The 16607-nt window shown below is 50.3% G+C and overlaps 1 protein-coding gene and 1 long non-coding RNA gene across 2 annotated transcripts in view; one reads left to right on the forward strand and one right to left on the reverse strand.

Annotated features, from left to right (window-relative positions):
- CTNNA1 (catenin alpha 1) overlaps positions 1–13606 on the forward strand; it is a 176097-nt gene extending 162491 nt beyond the window's left edge. The window contains exons 12-18 of the mRNA XM_034656084.1: positions 2706–2906; positions 3489–3640; positions 8209–8319; positions 9415–9596; positions 9710–9815; positions 11412–11546; positions 12391–13606. Of these exons, the coding sequence (XP_034511975.1) occupies positions 2706–2906; positions 3489–3640; positions 8209–8319; positions 9415–9596; positions 9710–9815; positions 11412–11546; positions 12391–12678 (1175 nt within the window). The 3' untranslated portion in view covers positions 12679–13606. The remainder of the gene's footprint in view (positions 1–2705; positions 2907–3488; positions 3641–8208; positions 8320–9414; positions 9597–9709; positions 9816–11411; positions 11547–12390) is intronic.
- LOC117801471 lies at positions 3630–11983 on the reverse strand. Its single transcript, XR_004624032.1, has 3 exons — positions 11618–11983; positions 4865–5015; positions 3630–3763 (listed from the first exon to the last, which is right to left on the reverse strand). It is a non-coding gene; the product is annotated as an uncharacterized LOC117801471 (long non-coding RNA).
- Positions 13607–16607: the final 3001 nt, after the last annotated feature.

The raw sequence follows: 16607 nt of genomic DNA on the forward strand, positions 1-16607 counted from the left end.
GGATCACGCCCTGAGCCGAAGGCAGACGTTTAACGACTGAGCCACCCAGGCGCCCCTACTTTCTCCTTCCCTTTCGTTCCTTTTATTTTCCTTTCCTTAGTGATAATGAAATACAAACAGAAAGCGTGTTAGGTTTAGCAAAAGCAGCAGTTCTTAACCCACAGGCACTGGTATTGTGCAGGCTCAATACCAGTCTGTTCAGCTTACGTTAATTATGTAGAGAGTTTGCACATAAAAGATGCTTCCGATGGGCTCCCCACCCATTAATTCTTATGATTGGCTCACATGTCCTCCCTAAAATTTGTTTATGTTAAAAGTTTAATGCATTTTCTGTGTTAATAGTATAATGATGGAAACCCTAGCAAGTCCCCTCTAATTTTTGAATTAGGGTCTTCTTAGCTATACTGTGGTAATTCATTTTTCCCTTCTGTAATAGGAATTCGTACTGTATTTTGGCTTTCACTGGAAATAATTTATTTAAAGAAAAAAAACCTTTTGGAGCAATTTTAAGTTCACCGCAGAATTAAGAGGAGGGTACAGAGATTTTCCATCTGTCTGTAACCCCACATGCACAGCCTCCCCCATCATCAGCATCCCCATTGTGGTGGCACATTTGTTACATCATTATCACCCAAAGTCCGTAACCTGTTCACTCTCACTTGGTGTACCTCCATGGGTTTGGACAAATGTATCCATCATTACAGTGTCATATACAGTACTCACTGCTCTGAAAAATCCTCTATGCTCTGCCTGTTCTTCCTTGCCCCCCTCCAACTGCTGATTTTTACTGTCTCCATAGTTTTGTTGCCTTTTCCAGAGTGTCATTTGGTTGGAATTATAGAATGTGTGCCCTTTCAGATTGGCTTCTTTCATGTAATAATACGCACTGGAGTTTTCTTCATGTCTTCTCGTGGTTTCATAGCTCATTTCTTGTCAGTGCTGAATAATATCCCATGGTTTGGATTTACCTCATTTTCTCCATTCACCCACTGAAGGACATCTTGGTTGCTTTCAAGTTTTGGCAGTTATGAATAAAGCTGTCCTAAAAATCCACATGCAGGTTTTTATGTGGACGTAAGTTTTCAGCTCCTTTAGATAAATACCAAGGAGTGTGACTCCTGGATCATATGGTCAGAGTGTGTTTGATTTTATAGGAAATGGGTTTTTGCCAAACCTCTCTTCAGTTCTTTCATATCATTACTTCTTCCTCATTGTGATTTTTTTCATCTCATTCCATTTTGCCTGCAGTCTCTTGGGAACTACAAAGAGGAGGGCTTTGTTTCTCTGAGGGCAACCTGAAGCCCAAAGGCAGTTCTTTGTTGGATACACTAAGTAACACTTGCCTCTGGCTCCTTTTGACAGGAAGGGAAATAGCACCATGACCACTATCTTGTTTGGGAGTATCTTAAGAGGTCAAGCTTACGCTTAACTCCCTTCTAGACATTTGTTAGCAGAGGCTGCGAGGGGAAGGGGAATGGCTTTTGGAAGTGGGTTGAATCAGGAGGCAGTCCAGAATGACATGTCAATGCATATGATGGCCAGGGCTGGCAAAGAAATGAGCAGATTTAAACAGATTACATTTACCCTGATTGTTCTAGCTCTTCCAGAAAAACTAGGACTTTTACTCTTTCACCTATTGTAAGGTATTCCTTTGGCTTGAGTGAGTGAGCATGTCTTCTGTAAGTTCTTAAATGTCTTGAAGAAGGCTCCTTTCTGAGCAGGAAGGCAGTGGCCAATTGATGTCACGGGGGCTTTCCTTTATGTCACTCTCCCACCCACCCCAGAGAGTCTGAGCAGCCCTGTTGTTTGGGCTGTCTCCTAGTGGTGTCTGCATTTCTGGGTGAGTGAAAACATTCCCTTTACCTTTCTGGGTCGGCCGTTACAGATTGGCATCATCCATTTTAATGGCTGTATAGTGTCCATATTTTATACCTACTCTGCTCTTGGACATTTTTGTTGTTTCCACTTTGCTGTTGTTATAGATGCAGCTGAGGCTGACTCCTTACTCTGGGATTCCCAAAATCCAGTGTCAAGCATTTTGTTTTGAGGGAAAATAGTTTTGGTTGATTCTCCAAATCCAGTTCTATAACTAGTAGGAGCCACCTGTCAGCTTAACACAATTCAAGGGTTTTTGCAAATACCACAGTTCCGCAGGCACCTGTGAGAAGATTACTAAATGTTTTGCTTCACTTGGGCTCCCTTGGTGACCTCCAGAAGAAGGTTCATTCTGCCTTCCAGCACCTTCTATCCCAGGGCTGTCCTGGCTTCTTGGAAAATTGTCTGAATACCATTGGCATCTACTGGAGGGAGGGGCAAGGGACTGGAAGGATAGAGACTTCTAGTGAACCCTTTCTTCTGTTTTAGACTTTGTTTTGGACATAAGTTCAGTGAGATTATTTAAAGAGAAGTTATTAAGGTTTCTGTGATCTGAATTTTCTGCCTGGCTTACAGAACAATTGTGCCTTAAAAATCTCCATTGATCTCTCCCTTTTTCAATAAACCTGGAATTGAAGGTTGTTATTCTGGGAGGTGATTACAGGTTGAGTTTCTGTGGGACAGTGAATCCAGCAGTGAGTCTGGTCTCTTCAGTGAAATGATACATGGGACACAAAATGAGCACTCAGTAAATGACAGATGCCAGCTTGCAGTTGTCCCCTTCTAGTGGGATGCCTTCTCCCCCATTCAGCTTTTTGTTTGTTCTTCAGAGAATCACATTTTGGAAGATGTGAACAAATGCGTCATTGCTCTCCAAGAGAAAGATGTGGATGGGCTGGACCGCACAGCTGGTGCGATTCGAGGCCGGGCTGCTCGGGTCATTCACGTAGTCACCTCAGAGATGGACAACTATGAGCCAGGGGTCTACACAGAGAAGGTGCTGGAAGCCACAAAGCTGCTCTCCAACACAGGTTTGGGGACTCCCTCCCTTTATTGTGCTCCCCACACATAGATGGCCTGGATGAGCTGGGCTGCCCTGTGAGTCCAGGCCCTGTGGTTTGGAAGGGCGAGATCAGGGTGCAGCTGAGGTCTTCACACGATATGTCTGGGTCGAACAACAAACTTTGAGAAGTTGATCCTCCAAATTAAGGGTTTTCACCTTTTTTCCCCATGTGTCCCACAGCTAATGATGGGAATAGTTCTGAACATACTATTTAAGATGAACTTCTGAGTTGAGTCTCTTGGTAGTGAATAAATACTACATAAAGGGGGGTCCTATTCTTAAGTAAGGCCTCCAGTTTATCTCACTTCAGTGGCTCACCCATCCAAATCTGATACTGCAGAATCTGGTCAAAGAGACAAAGATGATTTGAATCTTGATAAAATATGGCATTTAATTTATTTCAACCGTAAATACTTCTCACATAGGTAGAGGCAGAGCCTCTTCATCATACACTTCACCTCCTCCTGTCTCACGGAGGGATTTAGGGAGGGCTGGTAGGATGATGGTGTCTGCTGGGCCAGCAGGATCTGCCCTGCCTCTTTCTCCACAGTCATGCCACGTTTTACGGAGCAAGTAGAGGCGGCGGTGGAAGCGCTCAGCTCGGACCCTGCCCAGCCTATGGATGAGAATGAGTTTATCGATGCCTCCCGCCTGGTGTACGATGGCATCCGGGACATCAGGAAAGCCGTGTTGATGATAAGGGTGAGTAACTGCATTTCAGACGTTTTAACAGCTTCTTTCTTATCGTTTGCTAAACTTGAGCAACGCATCGTTCTGGAACTCAGCAGATGTGGTGGCAGTATATTAAAACCATGAATCTAAAAGCTGTTAGAATGAGATATATTTAATTATGTTGTCTAAAATGACTTTTAGTTGCAAGTTAGAACCCAAACTTGGGCCAAGAAGGGGAGCTAGTATGAGTTGGCTTTGAGGATTTAGTTTCAGGCATACGGTCCCCACAAATAGGAGGCTTTCTGGTAAGTTAGAGGGAAACTACCCAGAACGAAGCCTCTTCAGTTGGGTATTTCCTTAATGCAGGTTGAAGTTATCCTTCACATAGACTACCCCTGTCCTTGAAGGAGTGGCGGGGAGCCAGGAGGCTCCTGGGGCCTCGGTGTGTTCACGGGGAGGATGAGTGCCTGTGGCAGCCCCTGCTGATGCTCCCCGGAAGTGCCGCCTGCTCTGGGCCCCGTTTTACCCATTTCTTCCGGGAACACGGCAGTTCTTACCATGTGAGGCAAAAGCCAGCACCCCCTCTGAGTTGGCATAAATGGAGGGGTTTTGAGAAAGACCATCCCGTCTGTAATACATACAGCCCAGGGTGCTGGGGTCAGGTCTCACAGGTGCCTCTCCCTAGCGTTTGATCTCTCACCTGCTGTTCTGAGGATGAGCCTGTTGCTCTGGAAGCTGAGAGCAGGGAGTGCGTGTCCCTCTCCCCAGGGCACCCGGGGGTCCCGCAAGCCTGGGCCAGGCCCCGCTCTTATTGCACAGCCAGGGCTGCCCTACGGGGCCTGCCTGCTGTAGAGAGAGCTGCGGGGCTGGGCCGGGCTGTGCTGCTGGGCCGGTAGGCTCAGGGGAGTTTCATTTACACTTCATGGTTTGCTAGTCAGACCGCTCAAGGTAGGCAGGGATTCTGTCCCACTTTTTATCCTCTCAGCTTGGCACCCTGCAGAACCTAGCCAGATTGTCAGCTGGAAACAGAGGCCATTTCTACGGCAGTTGCGTGAGGCTGGACCCATTTCGTATGCAGTGTAGAAACACTTGGGCAAGCCCGCCGCTGCTCCTCCCTGGGGGTGAGGAGGAAAGGGAAGTGTTCATGGATTGCCTGGTTGACTGTGGGCTGTTCCTGCAGGCTCCAGACCCCCTGGACATGTTGGGGGCTGGGGGCAGAGAATTGTTTGTTTTGCTTTCTCCGTCCCTTCATACCTGTGCCCAAGAAGAAACCTGGTCTGGGTGAATGATAGGTTAAACCCAGAAGCCATATCTCAGTGGTATGAAGGGATCCCCTGGTCCCATCAACCACTGGTAATGAACACAGCGCTATTTTTCCAGACTTCTTTTCCATACTGACAGACGCCTAGAAATAGAATACAAGGAACGTTAATGATAAAGAGGAGTCATTGGTGTCTGAGGTTAACGTTTTGAGGGGTTTAAGTGGGTGGATGCTGCAGACATGTGAGGAAATGCGTGCAGATCCTCAAGTCCTGTTGTGGGAAACCAGGTCCCGGGAGCAGGCAGGCCTCCTGGACCCCGCTTCCAGCTCTCTTGACTGTAAGCAGGTTCCCTCCTCTCTCTCGTCTTGTCTTAAAAACTAGGTGCTGGTGGTTTTAATGAGCTGTAATGTCGGTCATGTGCCCAGTGCAGGGCCGGGCCGTGGAGGAGCTGTGCTGGGGCACAAGGATGGCAGCGGCCTGGCAGGGGCACTGTGATGGGGCCTTGGGCGGCGGAGGCGTGAGCAGCCGGGAGCACTGGAGCCAGGGCACAGCGGAGGCCTGCGAAGCTGCTGTGCAGCGGGCCCTCACTTACGGCTGTGCGCCTGAGCTCCACTGCTGTTTCAATTCAAGAACCTTCCAACCCTGGGAACTCTCAGTTGCTTGCATCTCGTCCTCCTCCCACCTCAGCCTCCCTTCCGTAGTCACATGTGCTCCTTGTCATTATCTGTGTCACGTGTCCCTTTCGGCAGCTCCCTCTCTCCAGGACTGTGACAACCCTGAGTCTCACCCTCACTCAGCCTCTCCGATCTTTGCTTCACTCCGTGTCTGTGGTTAGTCCATGGACGCTCCTTTGCCCCATGTCACTTCCTGATGCCGCCTCGTGGTGCTGTCCTCGTGGACTCCGCCATCTGCTGAGCCCAGCCGACCGCAGGCAGCCGCCCTCCCGGAACCAGCCAGCACTGCCCCCCAACCTTAGTGCCTGGGAACGTGGCCTGCTGCTGTTTCTCTGTGGTGCGGAGGTGGTCTGGACGTCCTGCCTGCCCTGTATGTGCGCGTGGACTCTGCTTTCCCCTCTCACTGTGGCTGTCCCAGTGCTCCTGCCTAAGGGTGTCCCCTTCCTTCTTCCTCTGGCACCTTTCCCCAAGCAGACAGCGTGACGGCATTTCTCCCCTCTTAAGGAAAACCTCTTGGTTCCCCTCCCTCTTAGTCTGCTTTGCTGCTTTGTCCTCATCTCTTCAGTGTCTGACCAGTGGCACACCTGGTAGCAAAGTGCTCGAACTCTATCTCATTCCCTTGGTGGGCAAGACTTGAGAAAGAATCCAGGTGACTCCTGAGTTCCACACTCACCTGCTCCCTCTTGCCACTCAGTTATGTAACAGGCACCTCCTGATCTCCCCCCGCCGCCCCGGTGCCACTGGTCTTACGTGTTAGTTGATGGCAGCCTACGTTCCACTTGCTCAGGCCCGAACCCCAGATTCACTCTTGCTTGCTCTTTCGGCCTCCTATCCCACATCTCATCTATCAGCAAATCCTGTCAGATCTACTGCACAACAGAGCACATCTGAACGCTGTTCCCACTGTAGCCCAGGCCTCTAGCATCTCTCACTTGGTTGCATGCAACCGCCTCCTGCTCTCGTCCCTTGATGCCTGCAGTCTTTTTCTCTCTACACCGAGCAGCCCAAGAGATCCTTTTAAGCTTGACTTAGATCATGTTACCTGCTGCCCAGCACCTTCCGCAGGCTGTGTGGGGCTCCAGGCCTTCTAGCACCTCACAGCCTGCTGCTCTCCTGGGGCTCCTGTTGACAGGAGTGGACCTGTGACGTGAGGGCAGTGAGCTGAGTCCCTCTCCTGTGACCTCCTTGCTCGTCTAATTCCCCAGGCAAGTTCCTAACGCTGGGCCTTGGTTCTGGTGACCCCATCCTGCTAGAACACTCCTCCCCCAAGTACCTGCCATATCCCCCTCACTGCTTTATTGATTTGTATCAGTCATCACTTTCTGATGTGATAAAATTCCCTTTCTCATTTTGTTTCTTGTCATTTCTCTCATTAGTATATATGCAAGAGCAGGGACGTTGCTGTGTGTTAGTCATTTTGTACCTCCAGGGCCCAGAACAGTACTTGGCACATAGATACTCAGCAAGAATGAAAGAGGAGGAGGTACTAGGTTTTCTTGGCAAGAAAGTTCTTGGGTCTCTGCTGGACTAGTGAGGGTGGTACAGAGCAGAGTTCTTATCAGGAGACACTTTGAGAAAGATCCTCCACAGGTGTCTGGGACACTGGGATTTAAAATGGCCAGTGGTGGTGCAGTGTTTCATGCTGCCAAGTCGAGACTCCAGGATCTTCCATCCATGTGTTCCTTGTGGCTTGCTGGTGCCTAGTGTGACCCCTGCCGTCCTTACCTCATCTCATTGAGGGACAGGCTCGGCCTTTGCCTATGTACAAACTCAAGATAGTCTTAGCCGGGCCAGATGCTTCCTCACACGTCCTCTGATGGGGGCCTCACAGCAAGCCCTTGGGCTGGGCTTGGATTAGGTCCTAGTGCAGATGAGGGCCTCGCCTCACTGCCCTCCTGTCACAGGCCGGCCAGCTGGGCCAAGAGCCAATCCCAGCTGTTACGCCTGCTGCCCTGTTACTGATAACTTCCAGAAGACAATATTATGTTTCAAGTCAGCAGCTAATAAGGAGAGGCTGGAGGCTGTGCGAAATAGGAATTTTATTTCATAATTAAAGCAAAGAGCTAGGACTGGTAATCAGGACCTTTGGTACATACTCAGACCTTAACTCCCATATTCTTTTTGCATTGATAAAAGTAAAAACAAGAAAAAATCCATAAAAATACATTGCCTATTTTGTACTCCTCAAAGCAGTATCCTAAGAGAAAGCCCAGTATTAGGTAATTCATTAATTTTCTTTTTGCCATCAAGTGGGAAGGTTACAGGAATCTGCTTAATGTTGGATAAAATATTTCTCTTTTTAATACACTACGCTTCCTACCCAGGATAATCCTCACCTTTGTGTTAGGGTACAGGTGTTAGACGAGTACATGATTTCAAAGAGTCTTGACTGTGGTGGAAATTGAAGCCCCAGCCTCCATAAAGAAACTCCTCGACCCTTTGGGAAGTGTTAATGTGGTGCCTTTGCCCAGTGTTTGTTGGATGGGCCACCCCATGTGTGTATCAGTGAGGCGGGGTCTTGGACGAATAATGAGTGATTTTAACTTCATTCCCCAGAACTGTCGGGAACATGGCACATGAAAATCCAGAATTCTGGGTGTTCATACATTGGGCCCAGAGGCCCGGGGTTGTGTCTGACTTGTGATCTCTGTGTTGGTGGCAGACCCCCGAGGAACTGGATGACTCTGACTTTGAGACAGAGGACTTCGATGTCAGAAGCAGGACAAGCGTCCAGACAGAAGATGATCAGCTGATAGCTGGCCAAAGTGCCCGGGTAAGGGACACATTTGACTTTACTTTGCAGACCTTCCCTGTGCCTTTGGGAACTTGGCTTTTTATTTTCTAGGAAAACGCTTTGGTATTGAGAACACCATTTTCCCACCCTTTCTCTGGCAGCAGGACTGAGGTTAACCTCAGTTGTGGCACATGCTCGCCAGTTGCATGTTCCTCCAGAATGCCGCCTCAGCTGGGAGCAGGGCAGGAACAAGCCCTCTGCCTCAGCTGTGCCCTGGGGCTTTGGTTTATGACAGAGCCCTGCATCGGGAGAGCCCTAGCATCCAGTCAATGCAATGTTTGTTAAAAGGATTGTGAAATTCGAAAAAGATTGCTGTCTTTGCCCATCTCAATGATACCATGGGTATGAACTATTTAATTATTCATGGATTAAAAAAAATAACAGTGGTACATTCAAGAAAATCATTCAGAGCCATTGCATTCATTTGAATCATTAAATCTTCAATCAATAGCATTTAATGTTTTTGGGAGCATGCCAAGAAATATTTCTGTGGAGTCTTTTTCCACTCCTTAGAAATCATTTTGAACAGCAAATGCATCCTTGCTTTGGGCCCCACTCCATCATGAGCACTTGGGGAAGCTGAGTGGGGAGGAGCTCAAGGTTTGGAGTCCGTGGCCCTTGAGGTGGGCACCAGGCCTCCGTGCCATGCCAGTTAGCTAAAAGCAGAAGCCACAGGAAATGCCCAGTCAGGGCCCACCAGGGAACAGGCTCTATGCATCAGCCCCTTCTCTTATGTCCTCTCCCCATGGCAGCAGGCAGAGGATGAACTTACCAAAAAATTAAGCAGCTTCTCTTCTTGTACAGATGTGATCTGGAAGCTTCCATGTTAGCTTTCTGTCCCTCACACTGTGTTTTCCTCCACACTAAAACTTGTTCTTGAAAGTGGGTCGGAAATTCAGGCTGCTGTAAACTTGTGCTCAAAATGAGAAGAAATGGACCTTTAGGCAAAATGAAACCTATTAAAGCATTATCCTACCTATGTCATAGATTGCATGGTAGAAATACTCTGGGCTAATGCACGGTGAGAACTTCATCTTCTCTTTATGTAAGAGCTTTCTGTGCTTCTGATTCCAGGCGATCATGGCTCAGCTTCCCCAGGAGCAAAAAGCAAAGATTGCAGAACAGGTGGCCAGCTTCCAGGAAGAAAAGAGCAAGCTGGATGCCGAAGTGTCCAAGTGGGACGACAGTGGTAATGACATCATTGTGCTGGCCAAGCAGATGTGCATGATTATGATGGAGATGACAGACTTCACTCGGTGAGGGCCCCCCCGCCCACGTGCACAGAGGGCGACCCTGTGCTGCTTTGCAGACCTCTCCTTTTTCTGTCCATCTCCAGCTACATACAATGATCCTAGTTCTCTCTTGTCAGAGGTAAAGGACCGCTCAAAAATACGTCAGACGTGATCAGTGCTGCCAAGAAAATTGCGGAGGCCGGATCCAGGATGGATAAGCTCGGCCGGACCATTGCAGACCATGTGAGTGAGAGGCTTGCTACGTGGGTTTCTTAGGTCATCCCAGAACTCGGGGAGCCCAACCCGGTTCATTCCAAGGTGGCGACATATATGTGGCGACAGTAATGTTTTTCTGGGGACACAGCAGTCTTCTCATCTCCAGTCTTGTGCTTAACTGGTCAACCTGCCTGATTAATACCAACAGAGATTGGTAAGGATTTCTGAATTCCTCTTTTTCTTCGACAAGTCTTAGGTGCCAGGCCCACTTTGCAGTAGAGCACCTATCTGGGGCAGGTGTGTGTATCCTGCCATCTTCCCTGGTGGCGGCTCGTCAGCCACTTCCGTGGGTTGCTGCTGCTTCTCTCCCCGTTTCCTGCAGACCTTCAGATCCCACCAGGAGCTGCCTCTCTGAATCCTCACACACTGAAACTCGGGGTAGAAGGGCACCTCATGGGTGTATTTCATCTAAGAATTAGGAGCCCCATGCTAGTGCTTTGGAAAGCGGATGTGCTCTGCTGCGGACAGATGTGTCTGTCCGCTGCACCGTGTGTTCTCAGTCACCCAGCCTTCATCCGTTTTCTTCCATATGCACATATCAACAAATGTGGTTCCTACCTCCTGGCAACTTACAGTACGTTTCCCTCAATGCTCTAAGATTATTGGAACCCCTGTTGCTCATTTGAGTTTTTCTCTGCAGATCCAACCCTGCAGTCCGCTCCTTGCCCTGAAGTATCCAGGCTGCAGGACAAGTGGCAGTGGTGCCTCACCACTCAAGCCAAAGATTGAGGAGTCATTCTTGACTCCCCTCTTTGCAGTCCAGGACTAAGCCCCGGTGGCTCTTCTGGCCACAGTTATCTTGACACCATCCAGTCTTTTCCTCCATGCCACCACCAGCTCAGCCCCGGCCTCCACAGCCTGTGCCTACGCAGCTGCGGCCTCCGCTCACCGATCCTGCTCTCCCCTCTATGCGGCAACGCGGCCGCCAGCATGGTCTTAATGAGCAGATCAGATATGGCTCCGCAGTTCTTCACTAGCTTCTTAGCACAAAATTCCGAAGTTCCAGCATGCCCTGGTGGCCTCCGCTTCGACCACCCTGGCACTCAGTGCACTCCAGCCTCACAAGAGGGAAGTGTTGGCTGTAAACACTTGAGAGAGGTAGCTTCCTAAGCCACCTCTCTCAAGTGTGGCAACAGGACAGGAACTGGGCTGCCCTCGAGTTTCCTTGAGGCTGGTCAAGACCTCACGGTCCTCAGGTGTTCTTTTCCTTGCTTCCATTTACTCACTCATCCTCCGTCTTTGCCTCAAGTGAACATCTCCTTTTATCAGATGCTTACAGTGTGCATCACAGTTGAGCACAGAAAGGGCCTGTGAGCAGAAGCGCACTCGGCTAGTTATTATAGAGCTCAAAGCACTCTCCCTTTTCTCCAGAACCAGGCTCTTGCTGAGGCTTTTTTCCCCTTGAGGGACATGGGCTCCGGCAGAGAGCAGCCTCAGGCAACCAGAAACTCCCCTCTCTCGCCCTCCACGGCACACCGAGCCCTGCCGAGCTAGCCCGGGGGGTGGGCTGTGTTGGGGCCGGGCCTGGGGTGCTTGGTGTTGAACCTGCTGCTCCCCCGTCAGTGCCCAGACTCAGCCTGCAAGCAGGACCTGCTGGCCTACCTGCAGCGGATCGCCCTCTACTGCCACCAGCTCAACATCTGCAGCAAAGTCAAGGCCGAGGTGCAGAATCTAGGTGGGGAGCTTGTCGTCTCTGGGGTAAGTTGTACCCATGAAAAGAAGTGATTTCCCAGAATGAAAACAGCCTCTAGTCCGTATACACTCCTTACCTGCCCTGAAACCGGAAGAGCGCTCTGTGGAAGAACTGCAGGTTTCTTCTCAGTCCTCGGTGCCCACGGGCTGCACCCTGACGCACCGCAGTGCTTGGCGACGGCTGGGAGCCACTGTCGGGCTGGCCTCTCGCTGGGAAAAAGTATTTTTATCTTTCTTGCTGTTGTTCCCCCAGAGAGGAATTGAACCTGTTCAAAAATTTAAAAAGATAACATAGCCAGGCTTTCTCAGACCTCCTCCAGAGTGCTCGAGTGGTATCGCTTCCCTGGTTTGTTCTCCTATGCCACGGTTCCGGACCCCTCATCACGTTGGGCTGGCGGGGGGTGGGGAGAGGATCTCTTGATAGGCCTGCTGGGCTCCACAGATTCCCTGTAGCTTCTGCTCACCTCAGGGGATTTCCTTTCAAAGAACTCTGGTATGTGGGACATACTGACTGCCCCCGGCCCAGGTCATGACTGGAAGCCGTGGGTTTCTGTCTAGGACGCCGCCTCGTCACTGCTGGTGGTTACAGCTCCACAGTCACTCAGATCCTCCCACAGATTTTGAGAGTGAATAAAGATTCGTGGAGGGGTGGGGACAGGCAAGGTGATGGTGCCTTTTGTTTTTGATCCTGCTTCCTTCTAAATACCTGAAACAGGCATTTTCAGCTTTCTGGAATAAGGTCAGTAGCCACTGGGAGAGCGAATCAGGAATGTGGCTGTTGCCCAGGCCCTTGGTGCACATGGGCCTGGAGGTCAGGTCTGTGTTCTCACCACCCTTTCTGTGCCTTTAGGTGGACAGCGCCATGTCCCTGATCCAGGCCGCCAAGAACCTGATGAACGCGGTGGTGCAGACAGTGAAGGCGTCCTACGTGGCCTCCACCAAATACCAGAAGTCTCAGGGCATGGCTTCCCTCAACCTCCCGGCCGTGTCGTGGAAGATGAAGGCACCTGAGAAAAAGCCCTTGGTGAAGAGAGAGAAGCAGGATGAGACACAGACCAAGATTAAACGGGCATCTCAGAAGAAGCACGTGAACCCTGTGCAGGCCCTCAGCGAATTCAAAGCCATGGACAGCATCTAGGGCTGCCCTGCCAGCTGCCCCCACCCCTTGGGGCTTCTAAAGATCCGTCACTGCTCTTCACTCAAATGTATCTGATAAATAGAACGCTGATGTTAGATTCCACAGGGAAATAGGCAGATTTTAAACCTGTCCAGGTGGTGAATTTGGCAAGGACATACTTGTGTTTAAATTGGTCAAAATACTTTTGGAATTCAGGAGCACATTTCTAGCTATATTTTTTATAAGCTTAAAAATAATTCCATAACCAAAGAAAGAGAAAACCCACATTAACTTGTTAGTGACCCTCTTGACCGAGTTCTCAGTGTGGCGTTAGGGGTTGAGATGAGGGGATCGGAGTCAACCTTGGCTAGGGAGGCGGCTTCCACCCGCCCTGGGTTCTGGGCGTTGGGCTGGTGTCACATGACCAAAGATGTTCCCGAGTAAGCTACCTGCGTGTCTCAGGAAGCTGTGCCTGGAGAAGGAACGTTTCCAAAAAGGTCTTGGAGGGACAAACCACACGACACTCAGTAAAAACATAATGCATCATGAAGAAAACTGATTACTCTCTCTGACACGAAAGGAGCATTTTAATGCCTGGTCACAATTACTAATGTGCTCTGCTGCAGGACATTAATAAAGTCGTTTTCAGACTAGAATGTTTGTTGTGATGCCCTAATCAGAACATGCTTTTTTCCCTTTCCTTGGCTTCAAATGCAAATTCATCATTGGGCTCACTTCACTTCTAATAATTGCAGTGTTTCCTGCCTTGGGCTTTGCAACAGAAACCTGACAAAATAGTGTTTGCTTAGGCAATAGACTTTACCTTATTTGTGATTACTATAGCGATTACTATAGCTACAAGGTATAATTTTACTATCTTATTTAAATTTTATGAATTTGAATGTTTTTTACACTAACTTTTCCCAATAAAGTCCACTATGAAACCACGTCTCTTGAGGCCAGGGTTATTTTCTTTGCCCTCTAGTGGCGTCGGGTTTTACATTAAACATCTCTTGGATTTGCCTCCAGCATCTGAGGTGCCCTGGGCCCTCATGATGTCCTTCTGCCCTGGGGACAGCGTTGCCCAGCCGGAAACACTATCTGTGGCTCCAGGCTGAGAGCTGCATGGCCTTGGAGCTTCTGTGCCAGCGCCCCCGGGGAGGGCCTCACCCTCCTTGGGAACTCCATGTTGGAGCTTCAAGTGCAGCTCAGAACCTTGGAGGCGTCCATGATGTCTCCATGGGTGTCTCCCGCTCTGTTCTGAATCGTCCTACGAGCTTGGAGCTAACAGCTGCCTTAAATATAAAAGCCCTCCTTAACCTCATGTCCCTCCCCAGCACACACCCCCTCCTGAAGCACAGGGCCCTAAAGAGACCAATATAGTCCTTGCTCTTTGTCTCATCAGCCTCACCGTACAAGTGGCCCAGGTGAACACTCCTTCCCCAGCTCCCCCTTCCCCCACCCCAGCCTTCTTCCCGAAGCCCCTCACAGGACTCCTGGAACTCCTCCTCCTCCTCCTCCTAGTTGTTGGAAGGTGTGTGGTCCCAGAGCTCAGTAACTGGGCTGCTTCTCTCTCTCTGGCTCTGCTCATTCTTGGGATCTTAACCAGATTCCTGGCTTTAAGTACTGTCCAAATGCTGACTTCTCTCAGAACTTGACTATTCTGTCTGCCACCTGAATTCTCCACTTGGATGTCTTAACCAGCATCTCAAACTTGAGCTGTCCAATTTCTTAAAATGTAGGCGGGTCGAACTACTCACCACTTCTGTTTACTATGACCTGGTCTAAGCTGTCATCACAGTGTTAATTTATTTCTGTGTAACAGAGTACCCCAAAACTTAGCAGCTAAAACAACAAACACTCATTACATCAGTTTCTGAAGATGAAGAATCCAGGAGCAGCTCAGTGGGAGGCTCTGACTTGGGTTCTCATGGGGCTGCAGTGTCTGAGGCCTTGATGGGCTGGGGGATCTGCTGCTGAGCTCCTTCACGTGGCTGTTGGTAGAAGGCTTTGGCTCCATGCCACATGGGCCTTCCCATAGAGCAGCTCACAACATGGTAGCTGGCTTCCCCCAGAGGGAATGATCCAGAAAGACTGGCAGCCGCAAAAGATAACAGCAACCAGATGGAAGCTACAGGGTTTCTTTTTTTTTTGTTTTTTAAAACCTGATCTCAAAAAAAGTGATAAATCATCACTTCCACTGTACTGTGTTGGTCACACCAACCCCCCGCCCCTGGTGCACTGTGAGAGGCGACAGCACATGGGGGCAAATGCCAGGGGGTGGGCTCCCACAGTCCTATGTACCCTGACCACTGCAGTGACCTCCCCACCAGGCTTCCCCAGTCATCCTCTTCCCTCACTCCACTCCGCACAGCAGTCACAGGAACCCTGATAAACAGGCCTGTAGTGTCATTCTCTTAGCTCAATCCTTCCAGAGGCTTCCATCTCCTAGTAAAAGTCCTCGATGATGGGCTTGGTCTCTTGCCTGTCTGGCCTTTACTCTCACCAGTCTGTCATTCAGCCTCTGCACTTGGCGCTCCCGCTGCCTGCAGGGCCCCTTCCCCCAGAGATCTCCCTGTGCTCCCTCAGGGTCTCCTTCAGGTATCCTGTCGAAAGTTCTCTAACCCGAAACCCCCTCCCTGATAAATCTTTCCAAGGCCCCGGTCATGGAGTAAGCAGCAGCCTCAGGATGTCCAGCAGGGCTGAGCCCACCAGGCACTGGCCTCCCTCACTCGGCCCCTCCCCTGACTGACAGGATCCACATGGTCTCTTGGACCATTTCATAGCTTCTGTCGCCATCAGTTGGCCTCACTTCACAACTGCCTTCTACCCTGAGCTCTCGGTTCACATCTGCCCCCAGCTGTGTTATCACCTGACCTGCCAGCTGTCCTGCAGCCTCGCCCCCAGGAGAGGCCAAGTCCCCACCCCTCACCTGGACTGACTGCCACAAAGCTTCCGAAATCAGCCTACTTCAGCCTCCAGCATCCATTATTCACCCATCTAGTAGCAAAGGAATCTTCTGGAAATACCTCCTAGAGAGTCAAGTTTCTGCATCAGGCCCTGTCGGGGACCGTCCACCTCACCTGCTGGCAGGTGCGTCTGTAGGGCCTGGCACTGTGACCCTGCCCTGTACACCCAAACTGCCTCCTGGCAGCAGTTCCTGGGATACCCCTGTGCTCTCCCTGTGACCCATCACGAGTGGGTCCGGATCATCCTTGGCCATATTGTCATCCCAGCGTTAATACCTTTACTTAAAAAGATGAACTTGTTTAATCCTAAGCAATATCTGAAATCATGTTCATGTGCCACTAAAAATTCCTGGAGCACACATTCAGGTAACATTCTAATAAATGTTCACGTATATCATTCTCGTGCCACAGTGGGAAGTACTGACCCACAGCCTCCCTCCCACTCTCCCCTTGGCCTCGGCCCAGCCCTCTCCGCCACAGCGGGCAGTACCGCGGTGCTGGCCCTCACGGGATGGCCCTCATGGCGCCGCCCTGCGTTCCGCTGGGGGACGGACAGTGTTGGTCTTGGTCACCCTACTGCCCAGCAAAGGGCTTGGCGCATGCTCGAGAAAGAGCTGTTGAACCATTCATCAGTGTAAACCAATCTAGCAGAAGATCCTGGAAGGCACAGAGCAGGCAAGTGAGGAGGCGCCAGAGGCCCTGCCCAGAAATCCCCAAATCCTCCCTCCTCCTCAGAGACCACAGTCTAAAGCCATGCAGCCCGGGCTAAGCCTGAGGGAGACTTACCCCACCTTGTCCTTGGGGGTATTTGCTCCCCTCCTATGCCACAAAAACGGTTTGCTCTCAGCATCCTGGGGCTTCCTGCTTCTCAGACCAGGCAGACAGGACCCTCAGTGTCACTTCTCTCAGGTGAGGCCTGGCCAGCTCCCTTCCTGACAGCACCTCACCAGCCTGGCCACTGCCTGCACGTGGGGACCACAG

This window comes from Ailuropoda melanoleuca, chromosome 3 (assembly GCF_002007445.2).
Source record: "Ailuropoda melanoleuca isolate Jingjing chromosome 3, ASM200744v2, whole genome shotgun sequence".
Lineage (NCBI taxonomy): Eukaryota > Metazoa > Chordata > Mammalia > Carnivora > Ursidae > Ailuropoda > Ailuropoda melanoleuca.